The sequence below is a fragment of the Epinephelus moara genome, chromosome 5, assembly GCF_006386435.1.
Source record: "Epinephelus moara isolate mb chromosome 5, YSFRI_EMoa_1.0, whole genome shotgun sequence".
In the NCBI taxonomy this organism is placed as follows: Eukaryota; Metazoa; Chordata; class Actinopteri; order Perciformes; family Serranidae; genus Epinephelus; species Epinephelus moara.
In genome coordinates, this window is record NC_065510.1 from 23,403,432 (window position 1) to 23,430,100 (window position 26,669).

Below are 26,669 nucleotides of genomic sequence, written 5' to 3' on the forward strand. Positions count from 1 at the left end.
GTCATTGTCAACTTTTCGACAAGGTTATTGTGCATAAATCTATAAAGTATTCTGCAAACACACATGCAGACAGAACAGGACAATTTATACCCTGTGTCCATCTTTCCTGTCGGGTAATAAATATTACTTTGTAAAGCAGCACACTGTCTCTGTGACCTCCAGAGAATGTAGGCGACGAGTCTATTCCCAGCTCTGGAATAGTGTTTTTCTTGTCACCCTTCTGCACACATATTATACTGTCAACATAAAAGAAACAAACAGGATGCCTGTGATACTGCCCTCAAACACACACACATACACACATACACAGACTGACATGCGACAGGCAGGATGTTGACCTCAGCCTGTGTTTCCCAGGTCTAAATCTCTAGTGACTGCTACTCAGACCAACAGCTGCTGCATCTGGGGCACACACACACAGACACACACAGACACACACAGACACACACACAGACACACACACACACACACACACAGTGTCTGAGACGTTCAGCTGTTGTCCACAACCCGCCTGACTGGCCACAAGGTTAAAACCCCAACATGTTAGAGAACAGCACTCAGACTATTTATGGATGAGTGGGTTTTGTGTCGCTGCTTTAAAGGAATAGTTCAACATTTAGAGAATTGTTTGCTTTATTTCTGAGACTTAGATGAGAAAATTTATATCCACTCTCATGTTTATACGCAAAGAAATGGGGCGAGCTTTGCATAAAAACTGGAAGCAGTGGGAAATATTAGCTCAGAACTTTCATAGAATTTGAGAGACATTTATCAGAAACCTACCGTCACTGTTGCCTCGATTCACCACATCAGGAGAAGGGCTGTGCTGTGAGCGGGAGCCGAAGGAGTCCAGACTGTCAAAATCAAGCAAAACAGATGAAAAACATCTCACTGCAAAGTCACATGTGGGGTTTCGCATTAGTAAAATCTGTTGTGATGTTTGAATTGAGTGTCTGAAATCTGAAAATGTCAACAGCTGCCTTTAAGTTTTCATCAGTCATCTGAAATACCCCCGGTGTGTTCGTCCATGTATTTGGTGTGCGTATGTGTTGACAGATGTCTCCCACCTGTCTAGGGAGTTGTCTCGAGTGTGTCTTGGTGGAGAGAGAGAGTCGCTCCTCTCAGAGTCCCAGCAGTCGTAGCCGCTGTCTCTCACACTGCGCTTCTGTGAACTGTCGCCTCCTTCCTCGCTCTCCTACAGAACACACGCAAACTCACATCAGCCGTCAGGAAATGTGTGGAAAATGTATCAAGTAGGAAGAATGCGTGAGGAATCTCATTTAAGAGACAACACACGGGTTGAGAAAAGGGCTGCAACTAATGATTATTATCCTTATTGATTAATCTGCCAATTATTTTCACGATTAACTGATCAATCATTTCTATAAAATGTCAAAAAAATGTGGAAAAAAAGGTCATCAAAATTTCCCATAGCCCAAAGTGACTTCTTTATATTGCTTTTTTTGCTCCAACGAACAGTCCAAACAGTCATACATGACAACAAAAAGCAGCAAATTCTCACATTTAGGCCCTGATCACACAGAAAGCATTTGAGCAGCTGGAGGCGCCTTTTTGTAATTGTTTTTTATGAGAATGAAGGTTTTTGCTGCAGTTCTTGCGTTGTGACGCGCCTCGAATTTCTCTGCTCTAAGCGCCGGAGCACTCTGAACTCCTCCAGTTCGCCTCACGTCATCTCTTTTTTTGTCATCTTTTTCCCATTGTCCAATTGGATGATTTGGGAGGCGGGTCGTCTGTGGTGGTCACGACAACAAATTTACAGTTGGTAAACAATGGAGGAGAAACTGGTGGTAGCGGTTGCTGGATACCCAGAGCTATACAATAGACAGGAGGTTGTCAAACTGCCCCTGAGTCATCCTAAAATATGCCTGGAAATGGCCATCATCGAGGCGAAGCTCCTGGACCAACTGGTGGTACTCCCCATGATCCACCCTCTTTTTTAGGGTCTCATGTACCCACACAGATCTCCGTTTTCCTGTGCCCAACAAACTATTTACTGACAGCCTCTAACCCTCAACCAGAGCTACAGCAAGAACCCTCGTCCTGTCCATTTAAGGAACTAGATACTAATTACAGTCAAAAATACCTAAAAATAATGGCAGACCGATTACACGGGAAGGTTAGGTTAATAAGGAGGTGAGTCCATGTTTGCCTGGCAACAATAAAAAGGCACAGCAAGCATTTTTTTCACTAGCCTCGTGCTGCACGTGCTGCACGCCTCACGTTTTGCGACAGGCAAAATGCTCTCTGTGTGATCGGGGCCTTAAAACGTTAGACCCAGCAAATATTTGATATCTTCACTTGAAAACTGACGATTAACGCGATTAACTTTCTTTCGATCGACTAATCTCTTAACGATTAATCGTTGCAGCTCTAGTTAGAGAAATTGATTGGAAAGCAAACTGGGAGCAAAAGAAACAAAAAGCCAGGTGCTCTATGTTATTTGACTTCCCATTGATCCAACAGATAAAATGTTCACAGATTCGCCTTCCTAAACTCATATCCTGTTTCTCTTTCTGTCTCTCCCTGAAATAGGAGTAGCTGTGTTGTAACAAAAACAAAAATGTGTTTGTCTCCTGTCTCGTGTCTCTCCTGCACCCCAACAAAGACAGGAAACTAACATATCCATCCCCCGCACCTCCTCCACACCACTATCTGTCTTTCTGTCCCCCCTCCTTGCTCTGTCCTCTTCACCGTGCACACTCACCACCTTCATTTGAGCTAGAAGCCCTTCAAACTCCTTGAGGTTGAGAGTAGGGCCGCTGTAGGAGGCGCAGCCGCTGGCAGCCTTCCCAAGCCAGAACACTGTGTTCAGCACCTGAGAGACATAGATATAAAGGGTTTGATGTATATTCATAAATGCTAAACACGCTGCCGTTGAAGATAAAGCAAGAAAAACAAAAGAAAGGCCTCACATTTTTTAGCTTGCGGTTGCAGTCAGAGTCCCTGAGGAGAGAGAGAGGTATGTTACTGTCATGTGATACTACATTTGAATTGACAGGAATAAAAAGCCACACACTAATGATCATTTACTTGAGGTTGGCCCGTATGGAAGTGTCCTGCAAGTCCCCGGGGTCAAACAGCTGGGAGCCCTTCAGGCCCAACTCCTCACAGCCCCGCAGGAAGACTGACAGGTTGTCCTACAAGACAGACAGCAGGAGACCACAGACAGTCAGACAGACGAACAGACTGGTTTACTAGGATGAATGTCACTCTGGAGAGTGTCCTCTTACCAGCCCAGCGATGGGGGTGGGCAGTCTGTTGATCTTCTTGACCAGCCCTGGTTTGATTGCACTCAGCAGCCTGAGTGGAGGAGGGGAGAGGCAGAGATTTATTGAGTCTTAGAGGAATTTATGTATGTTGTCACTACTTCAGATATAAAAATCTGAGTGGGTTTAGTGTCACGGGCTTACTCGCATAACAGGATGCCGTTCTCCAGTCCGCTGCGGAAGTCCTTGTCTCCAAAGCTCTTCCCTGTTACAGCCTGGGGGGACAGGAAGAGGCAGATGTAAAGGAGGTCAAGTGGAACCATGGCTGCAGCTGACAGCTATCTTTATTTTAATTATTTTTATTTTTTAATTTATTCTGGGTTATTTTCCAAATAATTAACTAATTGTTTAGCATATAAAATAATCACTACAAGTTCTTAGAGCCCATGTTTCATTTTTGGCCATGCTGCTCTTTTTACTGGTGTCATAAAAAAAAAGATGAAAACAAAGTATTGTGCAGATATAAATACAAAAAGAACAAAAAATGAATCATCGTTCTTGACAACTGATTAATCACTTAAGTATACCAAGTGTAAATGCCAAACATTCTCTGGCTCCAGCTCCTTAAATGTGAAGATTTGCTATTTTTGTGTGTTGCGTAACATTGTAAATTGAATATTTTGGAGGTTTTAGAGAGTTAATATGACTGAACAAGCATTTTGAAGATGTCGTTTTGGACCCTTTGTACTTGTGATGGGGGTCTAATTGAAAAATAATCAACACATTAACCATATCAATTGCAGCCCTAATATGATCGCTGCAATATCAAGTACAAAAGTGCTTGAAGTCTGTTGAATTGTGCCCCACTGTGTCCCTGACAGAGGAACCTGCTGCTGCCCAGTTCACCCTTCCCCCAACATTTTTTGCTTCAGTAGAAACCAAATTAGATTGACGCCAAGCCAATAACACACTGCTCTGTGTCCTCATTCCATTTTCCCTGATTTAGATGCACGCAGCCACAGCCTCGGCGAACGATAATCTCAGTCCTCTAACCTGAACTCCAATTTGCAGCCTGTCCTGTAGGAGGAAGCTAACAGTGACATACTACCACAGCACCAACCCACACACATGCACTGCTTTCTGGAGCTGTTGTGTAACCAGCAGCCAAGGATGAATGGAAAAGAAGAGGGGTTTGACTGTTTAGACTTTTAATCCAGATTAGCACAGATTATAGTTAGCGTCGAAACTGTTAACTGCTGGCACACACTCTCGCTGTGTCCACTGCTCATATACAGTGTGCTCCTAAACATATAAACACTCTAAGTCTGAGCCAATGTGTCAGTTTTTGTCTGCAGCTGACCGCAGATAATAATGCAAAGTTATTTTGGTGGCAAAATATTTGAGTCCTTCTGCTTCTTCTTCTTCTTGTCAGCTATATTTTTGGTGAGGATTTATTTTCTGTTTCTTTATGTACAGTTCTCATGCACACACAGAAACACACATACACACACTAAGTCCATCTGCAGCTATGAAAACAGCCTATTGTTTTATCATTATGTAAGTGATGACCAGATGTTTCCCATTGGCATCTCTTTCTTTTTCTTGTCTTTCATCATTCTGCTGTCACACACTCACATACAAACAAACACACACACATACGAACACATATACACACTGTCTTTCTTTTTAACACACACTCATGACAGACTTTCTTCCTCTGCTTAAATTTTTCATCCAAAACATGAATGCTCACGTCAGTCACCTTATCTAATTGCTGTATTTCAGTTTCAGCGTTTTACACATAACCAGTTGTTAACCACCCTCACCCTCCTCACACACTGTCTGTGTCCTGCATACCACACACACATGCACAACCTACACCAAACACAAACATAGTCATCCTGCTCTCCCTCAATACAGTACTCTCCTTGGTCAGTAAATTATGCATGACCATGTTGTAAATGTTTCAAAGGCCTGGAGTCAAACCTTGATAAACATGACGTATGCCAGCATGTGTGTGTGTGTATGTGTTAAGTGAGCATTCATGTCTGCTACAAAGACCAAACTGAAGGCCTTTGGGGTATTTCAGCGCCAGCGACGGTAATTCGACCCTCCCTCGCTCCCTCTCAGTCCCCATGGTGGATTGCTCTGCTCAGCTTGGGTGAATGGCAGCAGCAGCTACCATTTAAACCCTGAGGTGGGATTGTGTGTGGGGGGCAGAGGAGAAGCAGAAGTAGGCCAAAGTACCATTTACTTTATTTTAACAACTGTAACAAGATGGAAAGAATGAGAGGCTAGAAAAATAGAAAGCAGGAGAGGAGAAAAATATGCAGTATATCAAGTTAGCGGTGCAATTTCTAATAAGCATGTGCCGTAATGCATTTGAGCGACAAAAGCCAGGATCTGCAGGCCCAGAGAAGTGATAATAATATGGGAACATGCTGCTGCTGCTGCTGCTACAGTTTGTTGGTTATTACCACCGCCAAAGAGGTTATGTTTTCAGTTCGGTTTGTCTGTTTGTCACCAGGATTTTGGAAAAACTACTGACCTGATTTTCATGAAACTTTTTGGAAGATTGAAGCATGGGTTAAGGAAAAACCTATTAAATTCTGGAGTGGATTGGAATCTCGGGGTGAAAACACAAATTATTTTTCACTTTTGTTAAAATTGCGAAATGTGGCATTTGGCCTTGGCAGAGGTCTGAGATGTAGGAGTGCCCGTCTAGTGTTATACATGGTACAGTTAGACTATCTCCTGAGTTGATTCTAAGGTCACATCCACAGGAATATGTTTAACATTAAAACAGCACTGTAAAATGAAAACAATCTCCATGCACACCAGCATTTTAGCACTGTTTCAGGAATAATCTCCATCCATACTAACACATATGGGCATGTGTGAGACAGTGTAAACAGGAAGCAGATTCAGTCACGGTCTTGTGTGGTGGTTTGCTTAGTTACAGAAAGTACTGTGGAGATAGCGAAAAGTAGAGATTTCTCTGCTTGGATTAATGATGAGGTGGAACGGTTGCTGAAAGTAAAATGAGTGTAAGGCAGTCAAGGCGGCAGAAAACAGACTGGGAGTTGTTGCAAATACATTAGAGCAGTGCCAGCATTAACCATCACTGGAGGAAGCCATGACAACAGAAAAGAGTGACGCCACCCACACAACAACGATAAAGCCACAATAGGTACGTACATCTTGGCTTTACACATTGTGACTGATAAGACCCATTCAGGAAGCAAACATGGGTATCTACATCATCGTTTTCAAATGTCTCCAGACTAAAAATGTAATGCCAGAGTTTTCAAACTAAACTATAAACTAGAACTAGAAAGGCTCTATTGTCATTGCATAGGAATACTACAAAATTAGGTGTGACACTCAAGTGATGCATTCCAACTCTTCTAACCATTAGGATTAAAAATTTTAATTCTGTTGCATGATATAAAGGATCTTTCATACATTCACACTTTGATTCTTTGTCCAGAAACTGTAGCCTGATATGAATTATATCCATTCTGGTTTTGTGGCTACACAAGAAAAACGTTTTATATGAAAATAACAGAGCTACCATCTTTGTTTGGAATACGAAATGCAACATGATAAAAATCCAAATAATGTATTGATCAAATATGAAAATGGATAATCAGACTGTAATACTGACGTAACAGAACAGGGTACAGGAACTTAAAGTGTGTAAATTGCCTTTCATACGTTTTCTTTTTTCTTTTGTGTGTGTTGCATTTTGTCTTTGTTGCTATTTTGTCTTGTTTACCTGTGTTGGTTGTTTTGTTGTTGATTGCTACAAATGATGTGCTGTCAAAAGGGTAGGTGTTATAAGCTGTAGCTTCAGCCTACTCCTTTTTCGGACTGCAGAAGTGTCTAAGTTATGTTAACTGTGCTATTCAAGTATCTGCCATTTTCTGTGAGAAGCTGTGACTTTATTTACATGAATTTCTAGATAAATACATGACGTTCTTATTTCTATTTGCAGACCGAAACAAATTCTAATTCTTAGAGTCTAGAAATACCTTCAGAGCAGCAGTAGGTGTGCTTAGCCCTGTGACTCAAATGTAATGTTGATGTATGGGAGGCACAAAGTAAATTGAATCATGCTGAAATGTCTTTGTGCTTCCAGTCAAGCCAGGAGATGGAGAAGATGTAGAGGGTTAAAGGCTGACCGCTAAAAGAGGCTGGTGTTTTGTTTTGTTTTTTTGCCGTGGTGCAGAAGCATTAGCTTTTTTATAATGTTATTATGTGCTGTAGGCATTCTGCACACTAATGGCCATGTGACATACAGAGGAGAAGAGAAGACAAAGAGCAAAAAAAAACTGAAAGAGAAAGACAGAGAGATAAAGTCATAATCCAGATTGAGGATGGGTTTAATCTGGATCAGAGTAATTAACCGGAGTGACTAGAAAACATCAGGCTCTTCAGCTACTGACAATGGATATCATTTCAATACGAGGAACAAAAGTACTTCCTCCAATCATACTCATGGTACTACATATCTTCATGACAGTAAAATAAATTAGTAGCTCACTAAAATGGAATTTACAGTAAGTGTGGAAGGAGCATTAGTGTTATCACTGCATGATAATTTGATATTTTTCATTGCATGAAAATATACAAAATATGATATTCTACAATGATATTTTAACATACACTTACATTTCACTCTGCGCTGTACATAAAAATGTAGTTATACTAATTTAACATACTTAAAGCTGGTATTTACTGTTATCAAATCTGTCAAAACCTACAAAATTAGCATCCTAAATGTTGTATAGTTTAGTGCACTACTTTTTTTTTTAGCTCAAAGTTGACACAACACAAACTCATATGCACAGTGCAAATCAGAGCCAATTATTCACGTTACAATGCAGCATTATTATCATTAACCTTTCTGCAAGTGCACAGTGTTCTAATGCTTTATATCAAACACAAGACAATATGTTTAGCTTTGTCTGTGGCAAACTATTATTCTGGCTTAGAAAAAACTTCAAGACTCACTGAGACATGAAAGACATCTCTGCCAACAGCAAGTCTGTGTCATCATTATTTCTCATTCTTTCATACAGCGTTTGATCCATGGAAAATCCCATGAATCCCTGCTCTCACACTCTCTCTCTCGTGCAGACACAGCTGGCTGTCTGTGACCATTGGAGTTAATCTGCCCAGGACAGACAGCTGTGACATCTGGCACACACACACACACACACACACACACACACTCTTTCGTTTATTCCCTGTATGACAGACCTTAACTCTCGCTATGTACCGAAGGCCGGTGACAGCAGAGGTTAACTGCTGTCACTAAAGTTAACTTTGTGTGTGTCTAAGCCTGTACAACTTTAACCTGCTCAATTTCACATCCAGCAGGTTTAAAGCACCTTCGACGTGGTGTATCGGCTTTGAGACAGCCTAATCCTGCCCTGTGTCGTTTATAAACAGATAGAAAGGTCTTGTCTGTGCCAGTCTTATTTCCTGCCCAGGTCAGGTGGTGATATATAGCCTACTGCTCTACTGCCCCCCTGGAAACAGTGACACCTGAGAGCCTGCCCATGTTATGTTCCCATAGTGACCAGTGTCACCCAACCGGGGCGTGTCTGAGGAGTGTGGGAGCAGTGTCATGCATAGCTGATCGGCATGTGTATGTGTGTGTGAATACACTTTGCATACTCTTACAGGCATGGCAAACACACACACACACACACACACACACACACAATCGCAGGCTGAAATGCAGCACGGAGAGTAGGGTGGAATGGTTAACCCTGAATCATCCCCACCTGTGAGAGCAGTGAGCGCATAAATACACCACTAGAAATAGAGTCAGCCTGACTGGTCTGAAAATAACTGGAGAATTAGGAGGCAGGAAGACGACAAACCGAGAGGAACGCCGAGCAAAGACGCTGCAGGAGAGATTAGGACTTAGAGGCCAACTTTAACCCAGACAACACTGTTTGTGCACATGGCTGATGTAACACAGCGACCACTGGTATTTTTACGTGCAGACCAAGATTTGTTATTGCATTTTGGCATCAAAAACTGCCAAACATTGAAAGTTTTGAAGCCATTTTTGTTGAGTTAAGTAGAATACAGTAGTTACAGAGATTTACAGTAGTTACAGATTTGTGACATTATGGATGCTTGTGTTAAAACAATAACTGATGCGCAAAGAGTTTTGCCATATTTTGTTAAAGGGACCAAAGGATAACCAGTTCTAACCACCAATGAGTAAAAAAAGTATGCTCAACACAATAAAGCACACTGCTGCTTTAAACTTTAAAGGTTATAGAAAGGTGCGCTATGTCTTTGAGATGTGCAAGAATTATTAAAAGCCTTGCTGATAACTTAATCCTTTAAACTGGAATATATTCAAGGCCTATGCAATCTTTTGTAATCCTTTTTCTGTGATTGAGAAGGGCACAAGGATGACTTGTGAGAGTAAGACACATCCAACCTCAACATCCTTCACTGAAGGAATAACTGCAAGTTTGGTGGAAATGATCTACACATATTAATATCTCTAAAGCCACCTAAATAGGCCACTGCTCTCCAAAGACAGAAGATTTTTTTTTTTCATTAATGCTGATCATTTTGATTTTCTTGCACTGTATGTGGGGCGCTGACACATCTGAACTGGGTGGACGGGGAGACGAATGATCCACTTCTGTGGCCTCTGAAATACTAAAAGTAATCAAGGCAGAAAGATGCAGCCCTGAGGGAACCATCTAATCTTGATGGGCAGACAGACAGACAGACAGACAGACAGACAGTATCCAGTTTGTGTCCTGACTCCTGACCCGAAGTTGGAAACCACTGCAATAAAATTTAGCAAAATTCTCGAATCTCGAATTGGATTTCAGTTTTACGATGGACTGATTCAGAGGCTTTTAAAAATACTTTAGTGGGCTGTTAGCTGTTAAACTGAAATCTAACTTCTCCTTGGTAAAGACATATTTGTTTAATAATACATTTTAAGTCTGTTTTGTAGGTTTGTTTGTGTGCTTTGTTTTGGATGATTTTAATCTGTCTTGCCTGTTTTAACCAGTGGTAGGATGTAACTTAGTACAGTTATTCAAGTACTGTACTTAACTACAATTTTGGGGCACTTGTACTTCGTTTTAGAGGATTTCCATTTCTTGTTACTTTATACTTCACTATGGTTTGGAGGCAAATACTTGACTTTGTATATCACCACATTTATTTTGACAGCTTTAGATACCAGCTTTTTGCAGATTTAGAATACAAAATTCAATCAACTAATGCATTATGATGTATCATTATAGATTAGGCTAACTGGCAGTACATAAAGTAGGTAGAATTAGCCCCACCTTTAGTGATGCTTACACCATTAATGCATTAATAATTATAATTCAGCAATAAAAAAATGTTTTGAAATGGACCATTCTGCATAATAAATACTTTTAGTTTTGGTACCTAAATGAGCAGTGTTAAGATTTAGGGGGTTTTAGTGGCACATAGCGGTGAGGACATTACAACCAGCTGAAATGTGTCCCGGTTAGGATTCCTTCAGTGTTTATTGTTCAGGAGGCTTCTTTCTGGGAGCCACATTACCTGCAGAGGTATTCCTCTCCAAAAGAAACAGACCCAGTGATTTCAACTGCTAAAAACATGAAATAGAAAAGTTCTACGTTAAAAAAAAAATCAATGTTTTTCAGACGTTGCTTGTTGGACTTGGGACTGCTTGCGGCAATGGCAGGCATGAAAATGGCACTATCTAGAGCAGTGGTTCCCAAGTGGTCCAGCAACAGGGTTTTTCCTTAGCTCAAGGTACAAACAGTTTAATATATTGAGCGTCATATTTGCATTTGGCCACGTTGACAAGCTTGTTTACTGTCTCTGTTAAGTACCTGTCCATTAGTTACTCACTCTACAGCAAGAAACGTGCCAGAAATTCACTGTACTTCAAAATTACGTTGCTTTTTTTGGTTTGGTTTTTTTTCTTTTACAAACGTGACTCCCGTCATTTGTGGTCCACACAGAATGGACCAGTAACCCACTTTTGGACCACATCCTACCAGTTGGGAAGCCCTGATCTAGCGCCAGTGTTTGGTTTGTCTGTTCTGGGCTACTGCAGAAACACGGTGGTGCAACATAGTGTTTTTTTTAGACAAGGGCTCGCTATTAACAGATATTAACAGTTCATTTTAGAGTAACAAACACACACAATTCTTATTTTTAGGTAATTATACACTAGAGAAAATATACATTTATATTCCATCTCTGTCAATATATCCCCCTAAATCCTACACACTGGACCTTTAAAGTATATTTTGAAGGTAATACTTCTCTTTTACTTAAGTGAAGTCTTGAAGGCAGGGCTTGGTTTTTATCTTAATGGGTTTTAATCACAACAGTTGCAATTGTGTGCCAGGACAGGAAGTTTCCAGTCTTGTATTTATCCTCAGATTGGTCGAATAAATCTAGCTATCCATGTCCTTCTCTATCTACCTACCACAGGCTGTAGTAACTGTCTTGTGTCTAAAACAAACTGCACAGATTGTGGGGGTCCTGTGGAAACGCAGCCAAGTACTGAAGTTAAAGCCAAAACTTTTACATAATAGCTCACTTTGTTGTACCTCCAGTCCTTTATATCCCAAATCTGAGATTCTAGTTGGCAGGTAGGCTCGGTAGGCTGAAGCGGGGACAGCAAAAAATAGGTCATAACGCAGCTCCACGGGCAAAATCATGATTCACCACTCAGGCTTATGGAGAGAGGCGTTTTTTATCCGAGCAGATGATGGTGAAGCGGCGCAGCAAACCACACATGATAATCTCATCCGATGCGATCAACGGTTGGTACTGTATAGCATCTCGTGCGTGAACGCTGGCCCGGTTTCATTGCCATGGCAACCGGAATCCCCTCGCGCCTGAAGAAGGGGGCGTTTCTCCTGCTAGCTAATAAAACACATCACTGATAGGCTGCTAAACAAACGGAAAATAAACGGCTGCTCTGTGGCGTTTACTGCCATGTTTGAGGTGTATTTTCTCGCTCTGTCGGTGTTTAAAGTCCACATAGTGTTGGTGCGTGTGTTAAATAACATGAAGAGCCTCACATGTGTGAAAACTTTTGACACATACGTTCGTCCTGCCACGCAGCGGAGCCGTTGTCCCACACGGTAACCCGACACTGCATCGTCCCCACAACAGGTGACGATACACCGGTGCTGTATGTATTTATATCCCCCAGTATGCCCCGTTTCTGTCCCCCTTGTGGTGTAGCAGCAGGCCCCTGAGCCTCCCTAAGCGGTCACTTACCTCTATCCATTTCTGCGCCTCCAGACAGGCTGGTTCGGGATGGTGCGACCCTGACAGCTCCGGCTCGTCCCGCGGCGAAGCCTCCGGGTTATCTCGACCTGCTGTGGGGCTAGCCATCTCCGGGCAGGCCGTTTACCGAGGACCACAGAGTGAGTGAGTGTGTACCGGACGGTGATACGTGATATGTGATAAGATGTGTTGGTGGTGCTCCCCTCCCCGCTCTGTCAGCCCGTTATCCTCCTCCTCGCTTTCTACCGTCAAACGCCCCGCAACTCCAGCTCTGGCTCTCTGGTGCTCAATCGCAGGTCCTGCTCAAAGTGTGGCACGGAGGTGGAGAGAAAAGCTCGCGACCCCGACACTGCAACACGAGCTAGGGCGCTAAAAATAATGATTCTTGTACGCAGCCGAACTGCGCGAGGCTGCTGCCGCGCATTTTAGGACACGTGAACGCGCAGGCAGGAATCTATGCGGGGGAGGTCGAGAGAGATGGACAGAGATAGAGGAGAGGAAGAGAGGGGGGAATTACAAAATATGTCCCGTTATGTGGCTGCACAGTTATTTGTTTGAGGAGATCTGCTTCATGCTGATGCTACCTGAGCATTTGAAAGTCCACTGGCTTTAAAAATGCAGAGCTATTTCGCAAGAAAATGTCAAAAAGTCGAGGTTTAAGTGACTGATTGAGTCCATTAAACACAACTATGTTAAGGAATATGCACAATTTAATCACAATATTAGGCCTACCTGAAATAATAAAGCTGTTAAAACCAACTTTAGCTACAGGGCCCCTAATTAACAAAGGCCCTTAAGAGTCTAAGGGCCCCTGGGTAGATGCCAGCTTTTCCTGTCCAGTAACCAACCCTGTGAGCGATAAATTGAAATTAAATGAACAAATAAAATGTTGCAGGCTTGTTGATGCATGGTGAAACACTTCTGAGCCTTTGTCTGTAGGGGAGAAGTGTCATTGCAAAGCCCATTTGTGACCCGTGATAAATGTAGGTTATATCTCATATGTAATTAAATCCAACAAACTGACACATAGTTGTATACTTAATAGTATAAAATGAAGCTGCCATGTACACAGCAGTAAGTGCTTTGTACCCTGTGGGTCATTAAAGGCAACGAGATATGATTTATTAAAGTAGACATTAAAGTACTTACATTAGAAATACAATATGAAAAAGTGCAACTTTTTCACTGTATAATATTAACTCCCCCGTGATGCTAAAAGCCCCAAAAGAGGTCTCACTGCCCTCAATAACAGCCTTGCCTTTAAGTGGCTAAAATAAGATGTATATGCCCCATTTAAAAAAACAAGATAGCTTCAGTTTTCCTTTACAGTCACTGAGTTTGTTACACAGCACAAAATCAATAGCACCATAAACTCTTACAAACTGCATTTCACACACTTAACAAAGACTGGTGGTAATCAGTAACATCGTAAGTAATCAGTGCTGTAGATAATAGTTGTGTACACAGTGTCATGGCCTTTAGTGTTTGGTGAAAATGTGACCTTTTTAATAAGGTCAGACCTCTATTTTCTTACCAGATCACCTGAATGAAGAGGTGAAGCTCTCACCTAGTGAAAGACACAACCAGGGGATACTTGTAAAGCTATATTACCTCCTATGGTCTTTGATATTATTTTGTCTGTTGGGATTAAGACTTAACTACCGTATATATTTGTGCCTCAAGATTCAGAGAGGCTTTTTCAGTCCCTTGGTCTTCATCAAAAGAATCCTGTCACTAAGGTTAATATCCTGTGTATCGCATTTTGTCTGTTCTTTTGCAGCACAGAACAGTGTTGTGTCAGCATCTATAGTGATGAGTTAACTGAGCAGACAAACAGTCCTCCTCCTCCTGCTTCACCCCTTTGCAGCTGAGCAGTAGCCAACACTGGTAAGGATGAGCCTCAAGCTGTGAGGGCAGTAGGACATTAACCACTTCATCACCTTATGCGACAAAAGTATAAATGGGTGTCTGCTAAAATGTAGACTGGCGACTGGGGGAGGTCAGTTAAGGGCGACAGATTACTGGGTTTTAAAGGAAGAGCTAGAGACACATTTAACTTTAATGGTTGCTTTATTGAATTCCCACAGCTGCATCACCGACAGAACTACAGCAACATAGTATTTGGAAAGTGCAGAAAGGTAAACAATTGGTGCACAGCCTAAACACACAGTACTATCACCCTGCAATGCACGACAACAACTCAACATAGAGTAGCACTTTGTTACGATGGTCCCGATCATTTTGTATTTTATGTGTTTAAACTTGCACACTAACAGTGTATTTGACTATTTGTAGATTTTTAAGTGAAAACCCATTTTTCAAATAAAGTGCAAACAATTGTATTAATTTTTGAACACATATGTAAACTACTGCGATCCACCACTACAATCTTCTCAAAGACAACCTCAGTTTCTGAGAGAAATGTCACCCAAGAATACCACTCAAAAGGTTGCGTGCAATTTCCTAACAATGGTTAAATTATTCCTACGGATACATTTGGGCTCTTCTGAGGAATGTCAGATCCTTATACACTCAACCACACAGCAACTAAAGGCTTTCAGAGAAACAGGCAAAACATTTCTCCGTACAAGTTTTCCGCCTTTTCCTTCTCACTCTTCTTTGTTCTATTTATTGGCACAAAAGGTATTTAAGCATCTTCTGAGTTTGACACCGATCCACCACTGACTACATATAAAAAAAAACTTGCAGAAAAAGACAAATACACATATGCACACAAGCAGTGGTGAGATCTGACCTCATGTTTTACAATTCTCATTGCTAAATGATATCACACAAAAAAGTTTGGGACAAGCTTGTAGCAGTTAGTGTCAGCAGAACAAAAGGTTTTGATATTTTGTGTGTACATGTGCTAAAGAATGCTTTGTTCATGAGATGAAAGTACAGTATGTGGCAACAATATGTGCTTTATAGTGCATAGTGTCTGCAGATGTGTGTGTTCACAGGTTGTTCTGGGTGCCTGATGACTGTGTTTGCCTTGTGAATGCTCCAGGACATTTTGGTTTACAATTTGGTTGTGCGTCCTACTAAACATCTAACTGTGACAGAGAGCCACTGCAGAGAAGCGGACCTCGCCTTGCTCTCTCTCCATGAAGCCACGGCACACTTTGGATGCATCCTGGGCACATATGAAAGGAGAAAAAAGTTTAATCTTCAGTAAAATCTGTATGTAATTTAAAATAATATATTTTTTAATCATGTTTAATTAAGTTATTTGTGCTCCACTATACATAAGCTATAAAAACTGAACTTTTTAACTGCACTACTGACATCTGAGGCTACTAGCCACAAAGGAAAGACTGTCCTACAGATGGAGCAATTTTCAAATATCCGAGGACATGTTACTGTTAATATTTATATACTCCCCGATAGGTTGTATAAACAGGTTGGGCGGTTGTTAAAACAATAATGACAATCAAGGCCTCTCGTGTAAAATTCAACTTAATGAACAATAAAATACAAAAGTAAAAAAACAGTAATATAAAAGTTGCATTAAACAAATAGCTCTTAATACTTTAATATGAAGCTTGACGTCAAGAATGTGTTTATAATCATATAGCTTATAATTGTATTTTAGATTTTTAAGGCTTTTTTTTTAAAACTCATTAGACCACACCAGCTTAGTAAAATGAATTCCTCTTAATGCTTATCTTAACCACATTACACATTTTGTAGAAAAAGTTGTGTATATAATTTCATTGATATTTGGTATTTGGTCAAAGCTGTAAGTAATTCATTAAATAATAACATTTTATTTTGCTAATATTGTCCACCCATATGCTCTAGTAGAATTGTGAATGCAGGTCTTAAAATTCAGTATTTATCTGTGTAGGTTTATTTGGTTTTACTTTAGGATTTAAGTAGTCCTGCTTCCATTAAATGAGATCCAATAAATCATCAAAACATTTAATGCTACAGTTCAATCCCTAAAGCATGTAGCGCCCTCTTGTGGTAGTCTGACATGACAGTCTAAAAGGCTCTGAGTTGAGCACGGACATGACTCTCAGTAACTTCTTTGGCATGTTTTTAAACTGGAACTAAATACACTTTGTTTTCCTGCTTTATCTGTCAGTTCCATTATGCTTTTTCTAAACAGCTTATTTTTTTTATTCATCTAATATTTAACAAAGAGACCTGACTTACATGGCTTCAGGAGTGGCAGTTCAAATGTAAGGTGAAACATAACATTGCTTTAATTCCAACTTATGATTTTTGTAGACATGGACGTCAGTTTACTAGTCTTCTTTACAGTCCCCACTTTTTTATGATTCCTACTGGAGATTTGAGAGTGTGCATTAGCCAAGTTTATTGATTGAATCAAGACACTAGGGAACAGCCACTCCCTATTCCAGTTTAATACCATGACTCATCACAAACCATGTGGAGAAAAGAACTTGGCTCACAATTATATTTCAATAAATACAGAATTCACACAAATTGTTAAAGAATGACCACAGTTTTACCTACCGTAATGAATGACTCGTCTTTGGTAGCTCCATGCTTCACTGGTCCATTAATTCTCCCATCTTACAGACAAATAAGATAATTAGCAATCCAAAAAGTGAAGCCACACACAGTAATGTACACAATGAGTTGATTTGCTTACCCAGTTCATAAAGTTGTCCATCCGCATTGACAAAGGCAATAAAGTGGAAGTTGATTTTGTCGGCTTCCGGCTGTGAAAGTTGAGATAGGAGGAATTAATATTCAGAGTGAATATTTTGAGACAAAAAGGGCTTCAGAAAAGACTAGTACTGCAGCGCAACTTGTTGCCATCAACACCACATTTAGTTTAAATTCACATCTTATCTCTCTCTAATACCCCCTTCAGACCAACAGTGATGAGAGGTCAAACCCGCATCAGGGTCATTGGGGTCTAATAGGGGCTGTCTTTCATGATCCTCCTCTCAACCAGGGTTGGATGGAGGTTGGATGTTGCACGGCTAAGGTTACCTGGTGTTGCTACCAGGAACAGAAATTGATTCAATAATACTGATGCTCACCAAAAAGAAAGAGAGCAAGCTCATATATGGGCCACCAAGAGACAGAGTGTGAATAAGGACAGACACAGAGGTAAAACTAAATTGTGCAACTCTCAGGTCGGTTAAGTGTACGGAAAACACTGCGACAAGGAGGGTGTCAGCTGTCTCATATGAATGATTCCAACGTATCGTATGCACATCTACTGCCTGAAAGGGGTAAAATATGTTAACCACTAGTAGTTGATATTGCTGATATCTTACCCTACACTGGCCCTGGGCTGCAACGTCATTGTGAGCCTCACAGATTGCCTGGAGAAGTAAAATTCAGAACATGTAAGTTTAATATTGATAAAAAAGTACATTGTCCTCTGTAAAACAAACATGCAGAGATGTCTCTGCCAGAAACACTGCAAATCAGACTTGTAACTTAGAAATGAAGCAAAGGTTTGAGGTTTTAAAGGCACATATTTCCAATAGTACATTCTGTAATAATATTGAGAACATTTAGCTGTAAAGGGCTCTTTGGAGTGACAAAGATTTAGCAGTGTCTGGCGCCCCCAAGTGGTGAAACGAAACATGTAAGTTATGTAATACTAACAGAAATCTAAAAAATTATGAGTATTCTGTGGGTTTATTTTGTTTTTAAAATGTAGCAAATGCCATTGAGTCTTTTTTTATTGATTAGTCATTCTAGTTTAAATACATACTAAACATTTTCTCTATAGCTTAGATTTAGCTTAGATATAGCTTAGCCAGTAACCATACACTGCCTCCGATCATTAGCTCATAGGCAATGAAATCTCACTGGTACAATAAAAGAAACCTTAGCCTCTGCTGATCAGGTTCAAACAGAAGAACATAAAGCAGCTTCAACAGTGTTTATCTTACCTGGTTCTTCTCCAGATGTTTGGCACGCTCATCAGGAGACATGTTTGCAGTCTCCTCTAGAAACTTCTTCAGGGCAGAGTCACTATCTGAAAAGACCACAAGCAGCATCAAAAGTTGATCATGAATAAATACACCATTCATTCATATTAAAATATCCAAACTATACCAACCAACCCCAATATCAAAATCTGCTCCACCAAATAACTGTATCGCCAATTATAATTGATTAATTAAAAGAAAGAAAATTATTGTTAGTGCCATTAATTTTGCTTAATTTTCCTCCTTCTACTTACTTTAAATGCACTTAATTTCGCTACCCAGGATAATTCAGCAAATATTTTGGAACATTCTGGTTTTTATAACCTACAGACCTAACCCCTATATGTCTATATATCTGAATGTAAACCTTATGAGAGGTTGGGCCTATGTCACTGTCCATAATGAAGCTGCCGGATTTTACCTCACAAATTTCAGGGCTTTTGATTGTTAGCTTCAACAAAAACTGCAAGTCTGGCATTTTCCTACACTGAAAACCAACTAAAACTACATTAAAATGAATGTGAATGATGAAAGAAAGATATCTCTGCACTTTGAAAGAAACTGCTGAGTCACTGACACTGACAAACAGCTATATGCTCTTTAATAAATAACTATTTACTTATATCAATATTAGTAAATGTACTGTTATGTATTTATTTTGGTACTAGTGCTTAGTTGATCTGCACTCACCAAATTTCAGTTTGCTTTGGTTGTTGGCCACAGCATGCAGCAGGGCGATGGTGCCACAGGAATTGACTGCTGTCTGCTTCAGGAAATAAACCTCAGAGCCTCCTGTAACCTTGTCTGCCTGCTGCTTTCTGAAAGACTCATGCTGCCGTACACACAGACAGATAGAGCATGGTCATGGTCATGCAGCCAATTATGCCACTTGAAATGCGCACGTGGAAACACCAATAAGCAGAACAATAGAAGAAATGTTGGCATCTGTTAGCTGTGTCATTTATGAAGCAAAAACACAAATACGTATAGTTACAGCTTCTCCAATAGAAACACTTACTGCTTTTCTATATATATTAATGTAAAATAAATATCAAAGATATTCAATTTACAATAATTAGAACATACTAGGTATTTTAAGACATCATCTTGACCTCTGGGAGACTGCAATGGCCATTTGTACACAATAATCTGACCTTTTGTAGACAAACTGATAATTTCATTAACTGGAGAAAACAATGGATAATTAAATTGATTATTAGTTTAGTATTTCGACTGTTGGCCCTGGGGATTTGGTCTGGCTCCCAGGATCACAATAAAAGCCCATCTGAGAATGGTAGTCTGGAGTTCAATGTCTAGGTTTGATTAATGTCTAGGATGATTAGACTTCATACTGAGGAAAATAAATTTAGCATCTGCTGATTCATTTCCTCGCTACCATCCCAGTCTCCCCCTTTTCCTACCCATCACATAACATCACCTCTCTTTCTCTATCCATCCATGCCCTCCCCGCACCTCAGCCTCACCCCACCCTGTGCAGCCTGTATCAGTTGCTCACCCCACCCTTCCCTTCCAGGAAGTAGTCTTCACCGTCACCTCGTTATTACCTGTTGTGTCAATGGGAAGAGCAGCATCAAGGCACAGCATGGTTTCGGGACGGCGGACAGTTGCTCACTCTCCAGCCCCAGCACATCAACGAAGCGCCAGTCCTCACCCACGCCTAGCTTGCTCATCATCTGGAACACGCAGCCAGGGAAATAAACACAACACGATGATTTTAATGGTCGAGAAACAGCTGAGGTTTCAGAGACGACATACATAAATGAAACCCTCTGAGTGTTCAAAGATGCTGCGTTGTGCTGGTCCAGGCAGACCACACCCTGTAGCCTAGACACTGGGAACAGCGCTGGGGATGATGCTGCCGCTAATTAAAACCAAATAGACGCTTCTTCTGTCTGTTGTCGCATCCTTTTGATATTAACTGACACTTTATTACCGATACAAGTCATTATAGCAATATCATCTTCGTATTAACGACTGTGACGTTAGCGACGTGGTGGTTTGGTGCCGTTTTAACGGTCGTCTGAGTTAACGTTTTCACTGCCGTTTTAACTAGCTAGCGAAAACTTACCTGACAGTTGAATCAAACAGTTACCAATGCGTCGCCATTGCTAAACGTTTAACCGTTAGCTACTCACCTTGTTCAGCATCTGAAACGACACAAACAGAGGCCACAGGTTAGTTTGTTGTCTATAAAACACGTCGCAAGTTAACAAAACAGTTATTTCTCCCCACCTCGGGGTTGATTTCCATCGGGGTCCACGCCATTTTTGCAATGTTTTCGGTTTCACTTCGGAAACTGTGTCCACTTGCTTTCTTTGCTCCTGCAGCTGTCAGTTGAAGTTACAGAGCGTACCCGTACTTCAAGCTGCCGGTCGTACCACTTACCGGCAGACAGGGGGGTGAGCTCAGATCAAATAACCGGTGGGGTACGTATTTAAAAGGCCTACTGAGAAATATCAGAGTGATTTTAAACGATGGGTTTTTCTAGCTACACGTTTAGCATGTAATGACATCCTAGAACGAGATTTATCCTTATATGGAAATATATTTAAGTTTAATCACACCGCTAAAATGTGTGAGATGACTCTGGTAAAATCTTTCTAGAAAGGAAGGTGTGACATATTAATCACTCCCATAGATCACTACCTATCATCAATGGTTCTGGCTAATGTGTCAATTAACCTCTGGACTCACAGTTTATGTAGAATCCAAGGCAGTAATTATATACATATTGGGCACAACCACCCCACTCATCCCCCCCAAAATTCACATGTGCTCAAAATCTCCCCTTAATTGAGAAAAATTGTGGAAATAAGTATTTTTTTCTTATGAAATATAAGTAAATTGCATGAATTGTTAACAAATAGTTTTGGTGAAAATGGGCTATAGCCATATAATAGCCACACATTTACCCAGCAACCAACATTAACTACGTTAATGTCTTTATTAGCTTAAATTTGTCGGATAGCCCTTGTAAAGTTGAAGTAAAATGTCACTTATTTATGTTGTGCTGCATGTGTAATTTATGTATATTTGTATAGTATACTGTATATCCATCAGTCCATCCATTTTCATCTGCTTTTATCTGGGACCAGGCCAGGCAAAGCACCCCAGACGTCCCTCTCCCCAGCAACGCTTTCCAGCCCCTCCTGAGGGACTCCAAGGCGTTCCCAGGCCAGATGAGATATGTAATCCCTCCAGCGTGTTCTGGGTCTGCCCCGGGGCCTCCTACCAGTGGGAAGTTTCCAGAACACCTCTAATGGGAGGTGCCCAGGAAGCATCCTGATCAGATGCCCACACAACCCCAACTGACCCCTTTTGACGCGGAAGAGCAGCAGCTCTACTCCGAGTAACTGCAGAGTGACACAGACACACCATCACACAAGTAGAAATGCTCACAATGGCATAGGCGACATGCGTAGGCATGCGTAGGTGACGTGCGTAGGCTATGGCGTAGGGTCTGTCACACAAGTATAAATCCTGCTTAAGGCTGAGCCCAGCCACCCCACGGAGGAAGCTTATCATTCTTTCGGTCACTACCCAGAGCTCTGACCATAGGTGAGGGTTGGGACGTAGACGGACCAGTAAACCAAAAGCTTCCCCTTCTGGCTCAGCTCCCTCTTCACCATGACAGTCCAGCGCAGCACCCACTTCACTGCAGAAGCTACACCAAACTGCCAATCCATCTCACACTCCATTTTAACCTTACTCGTGAACAGGACCCCAAGATACTTGACCTCCCTTGCTTGAGGCAGTAACTGTTTCCCACAGAAAATCATAAATCACGGCTGCAGATTTGGAGGTGCTGATTCTCATCCCGACCACTTCACACTCAGCTGCTGGAGGTCACAGTGTGATGAAGTCAACAGAACCACATCATCTGTAAAAAGCAGAGATGTAATTCTGAGGTCCCCAAACCGGACCCCTCCCCCTGGCTGTGCCTTGAGATCCTGTCCATGAATATCAGGATCCTGGACTTGCTTATGATAACTTGTATAATAGGAAATTAGTTTTCATATTTTTATTTCTTCTTCTGAGATGGCAGACCCTCCAGCGGGTTTGGTCCCCCCTCGTGTTGACTTCATGGCTACGACCTTGGTAGAATCAAAACATTTTCTAAACCCTCTTATTCTTAACTGAAATGATGTGCACTGCATAGATCACATATTAAGCATCCAGGCCAATAATGACTAATTTTGTTCTTGAAACTTCTGTAGAGGAAGTTCAGTTTAACTTCTCTTTATTGCTAATTGGCTCACTGCACAGGTCTTGTTTCCAGAGAAGTCATTGTGTTGCTGCTGCTGCTGCTGCTGCTGCTGCTGCTGCTGCTGCTGCTGCTGCTGGTAATGTAAGGTTACTCTGTACCAGAGTTTGGAGTTAATGGAGTTTTCGCTGACACAAAGAGGATGTCAGTGTTACTTAACAGTGTTTGGAGAAAAATAAAAAAGCGTTTTAGGCCTTATCAGCTGCTGCATGGATTCTTTGCAACAGTTGTATTGCCAAATACTTTTAAAGCTCTACTTGACTCCTTTGTAGATTAACTTTTTCGATGTGTCTCTGCAGGATAAGACAACTCAAGACATTGATGTTATCATTCTACATGTGTTCCTCAATCAACCATGATATCTGCAAGAACATGCCTGTTTATGGGAACTGCCATTATCTGAAGTGCATCCGACCACAACTGCCAAATGTGACCATAGTAACAACAACAGTCTGCTCTGTATATAGAGCATTTAGTGCTGTTGTAAATTCCATGCACTTCACATTAAATCACTCTGTAATCCTCAGGTCTGCACATTTTACATGACTCTTCTCTGCCACAGTCACAAACTGGTTAGCCAATACCATTTCTTGATTCTTCCTGGGGGATATTACTGCAATGTGTCCTGCTTCTCCAGTTTTGGTAAGTCTGTTTGTTCATGTTGGTGTTTCTGTGAGATTAAGCAGCAACTTTCTGTAACTGATCATTCCTGTTGGTACATGTCAGTGAGATAAGAGTGTGTATAGAAATGCTATGTGTCTATGGTTGCTTCCCTGTCTGTTTTATTTTAGGTTGTGGCTGTGTGGCTCACCACTTCCTCCTGGTGGCACTGCAACCTTTCTACACTTGCTTTCACTTTGTAATGACTGTGCATTGATACATGGTGACTGAATGGGCTTTAATAACACTCTTTCCATTATGTTTTATGCTTCATTGTGTTATTCTTTGTTTTCTCACCCTGAGTACTGAGCATGATTGATATTTTTGAGGGTCCAAGGTTGCGATTTACCATTTTCATATTTTTTTTTGTTGTGAAAAATAGATGAGGCCAATTAGATCATAACTCAAGGGGCGTATTACAGAACATTTATCTGACAAATTAATTTGATCATGTATGTCTGAAGAAAATGCCACATTTGAAATGTGTCCGCAGGCCCTTTTTATAGATTTTCAACATGCAATGCAACATTTATGCAGGGCTTGACTTTTAAATACATTCCCCAGAGGTAGTGAACATACCTGCAGGGTGTGTGTGTGTGTGTGTGTGTGTGTGTGTGTGTGTGTGTGTGTGTGTGTGTGTGTGTGTGTGTGTGTGTGTGTGAGAAGGAGAGAAAGAGAGAGATTGCCTGCAGGGTGTTTGGCTCACAGGTCAGGGTGATATGGGTAGCTGCTGATTTACCCTATGTGTCTACACGTCCTTCTGTCTGTCTATGTGTTTAAATAGAGTATTTGTGGGTGTTTAAAAAGCGGATAAGCATGGATGACACAGTGGTCTAGAAGTCAGCAGAAGAAAAGAGGCAACTCCCATCTTTTTTTTGTTTTTTGTTTCTCTGATTAAATTAAATTTGGATGAAGCAGCCAGAGAACAGAGGACACTGATGGGTCGGGATGCTCAGCAGCTCACTGGACATTCAGATGCACCCTGGAGACAAATACTATCAGATTTGTTGCAACGATCAAGATCTCTTCTCTTAAATCAGTTGACCAGGAGGGAACTCGATCGCAGTCATCATTCTTTCCTGCCACAAAACCTTTTTGAACAGCAGGTGAAAGCAGCTCGTGTGGTGACTGTGGTCCTCACAAGATTAGGAAAAACAAACATTCACTTTTGGATCAAATCAGAACAAATGTAACTTCCCTGAAGTTTCACTTCTCCTCTCCCAGATCTCAAAAAGGAACTGAAGAAATCTAATTTTGACCTTTGACCTCTGCTTCCTGTGTACAGCAGCATGCCTATCCCGGCAAAATTTGTAGAGGTGAATGGTGTGCCTCCTTTACCAGCAGGCTGGGAATGGAGCATCATGGTGTACCTTTGTCTCTTCGTCTCACTCGGCACGCTGTTGGCTCTGTTCCTGTGGTTGTTACTTCAACAATCACACCTCTACAGATACAGAAGGTGACGATGCACTATGATCCACACCCGCTGTCTCCAAACATCCAGCTTGTGTGTGGGTGTTCCTGGATGCCTGTGAATGCGTGTGGACATTTAATCTGATTTTTTTCAATTGAATCTGTATTTTATCATTATATTTGAAATATCTGAAAGCTCTGTAAATGATAACAAATATGACAGATAAATTGTTTTATATGGACTATTTATACTAGTTTATAAGATGAATCAAATATAGACTGTGTTTGGCACTAATGGATGTAGATCTTGTCTTGAATTTGTGAATTTGTGTTGTGTGTCTTGTGCTTAGGGGTCAGTGTTTGTTGTTTTACGTTGTGGGATATCTCCTGACCCTGGAGCATATTTGTACAAGGTTTATGTTTACACTTGCGTTTGTATAATGTTTATGTTTGTGATATTTATGTATTGTGCTGTTAGAGCGTTCCAGCATGTGGACCCACCGTCGTCTGTTTGTTGTTAGTTAATGTATCTGAATAATTCCACGAGGGATGGGCCACAAGGACCGAAAACAAAAACCTTTATTCCTTTATTCAATAATGCAAAAGTAAAACAAGGTTTTTAGAGCAGGGTTACTATCCTTAATTTATAAGTGGTCTGTTTATATGTACACTATAAATACAGTCTTAACCAAATACAGTTTTGACTACATCAACTTCCTTGTTTTTGTCTGTTTACAGAATTGTTATCTTATTTTATTACATACATTGTATCAAAATAAGTGAGGGCAAAACAAATCCAGAAAAATGTAATGTACAGTTGAAAATAAAAAAAAACAAAAAAAAGAAGCTTTTTAAATGCATCTCATGATCTTCACCACCAGTAGAGTTCGCTCAGTTGTCATGGCTCAAAGATTTAGGGTCACATAATTCAAGTATGAAGCTTAAAGGGATAGTTTAGATTTTTTTGTGGTAGGGTTGTGTGAGGTGCTTATTCATAGTCAGGGTGATACATAAAGTAGATGTCTGTCGGCACGCACCCATTATGGAACAGCTGCAGGAGTGTCAACACGGAAGACAAGCAATGTAGTCACACAATAATACAAATTAACTAACTGACTGAGGCAGTGGAAGACCAGCAGCTCCTGTTTGGTGATGTTAAATTACTGTTTTTCTTAATGGAGTCCGGCTTTGAAGAGAGAAGAGAGCAATGTAACAGCCTCATTTTCCTGTTTAAAATTGGAGTCTGATGGTAAGGTAAAGCAGTGAAAATATTCTAAATATAGCATAGACTTAAAATAATGATGATCTTTTTTTAGGTGGTCAAAATATATTTTGCTGCTGCCCCTTGTCCACAGCAGAACTTTGCTTAGCTTCTATGTGTGACTCCAGCCTGCTTCTCCAAACTTGGGGCATTTACTGTATGTTATATACTGACTATGGACAAGAAGCTCATAAAACCACACTTCAAAAGATCCAGAATATCCCTTTGATCATCGAATATGAAGACCATGAGATGCAAATGATAGCTTAGGGGGTTAAAAGCTAGTAACAAGTGGTTACAGTGGCCTGAAGGTTCGAGAAATGGAGCTGTAGCTGTCCGCATTAGATGCCCTTAAGCAAGGCACTTAACCCCACCTGCTGCTACCTAACAAGCAGCTCAGACTTTGTCTGTGTAGCTATGTGTCTGTATGTGTTTTGTACAGTGGATTTTGCGCCAAAATTCCTTCACACTCAAAATGTGTATTTGTGGCTCTTTCAAAATAAAACCATTCTGCTTAAAAATCTCTTTTGTGAAGTGTGATGGCCTCGGCCATGTTGTGTTTTGCTGGCCTCTCTGTGCTCCTCCCTTCCCAGGTTCTC

The 26,669-nt window shown here is 40.9% G+C and overlaps 2 protein-coding genes across 9 annotated transcripts in view; both read right to left on the minus strand.

Annotated features, from left to right (window-relative positions):
• LOC126390446 (LIM and calponin homology domains-containing protein 1-like) overlaps positions 1–12,965 on the minus strand; it is a 33,993-nt gene extending 21,028 nt beyond the window's left edge. For 6 of the 8 annotated variants that reach the window (XM_050044763.1, XM_050044760.1, XM_050044758.1 and 3 more), the window contains exons 1-8: positions 12,519–12,964; positions 3,432–3,502; positions 3,252–3,321; positions 3,052–3,158; positions 2,934–2,964; positions 2,726–2,836; positions 1,068–1,195; positions 784–854 (exon numbers count right to left, since the gene is read on the minus strand). In XM_050044763.1, the coding sequence (XP_049900720.1) occupies positions 784–854; positions 1,068–1,195; positions 2,726–2,836; positions 2,934–2,964; positions 3,052–3,158; positions 3,252–3,321; positions 3,432–3,502; positions 12,519–12,635 (706 nt within the window). In that variant the 5' untranslated portion in view covers positions 12,636–12,964. Of the gene's footprint in view, positions 1–783; positions 855–1,067; positions 1,196–2,725; positions 2,837–2,933; positions 2,965–3,051; positions 3,159–3,251; positions 3,322–3,431; positions 3,503–12,518 lie in introns of all 8 variants that reach the window. The other 2 variants (XM_050044759.1, XM_050044764.1) reach the window with 2 other exon arrangements.
• A 1,613-nt stretch (positions 12,966–14,578) lies between these two features.
• On the minus strand, positions 14,579–20,274 carry uchl1 (ubiquitin carboxyl-terminal esterase L1 (ubiquitin thiolesterase)). Its single transcript, XM_050045369.1, has 7 exons — positions 20,020–20,274; positions 19,145–19,286; positions 18,416–18,501; positions 17,789–17,836; positions 17,152–17,221; positions 17,013–17,071; positions 14,579–15,663 (listed from the first exon to the last, which is right to left on the minus strand). The coding sequence occupies exons 1-7, from the start codon at positions 20,230–20,232 to the stop codon at positions 15,580–15,582; spliced, it is 702 nt and encodes a 233-aa protein (XP_049901326.1). The 5' UTR covers positions 20,233–20,274; the 3' UTR covers positions 14,579–15,579.
• Between the last annotated feature and the right edge of the window lie 6,395 nt (positions 20,275–26,669).

What these genes read in the sequence shown, in the direction of transcription:
- uchl1 (XM_050045369.1), bottom strand. Translation starts at nt 20,232, where the DNA reads ATGTATGTCGTCTCTGAAACCTCAGCTGTTTCTCGACCATTAAAATCA. An exon ending in AACATCTGGAGAAGAACCAG is followed by an intron (nt 17,837 to 18,415) that starts GTAAGATAAACA and finishes TTACTTCTCCAG; the next exon opens with GCAATCTGTGAGGCTCACAA. An exon ending in CAGCCCAGGGCCAGTGTAGG is followed by an intron (nt 17,222 to 17,788) that starts GTAAGATATCAG and finishes CAACTTTCACAG; the next exon opens with CCGGAAGCCGACAAAATCAA.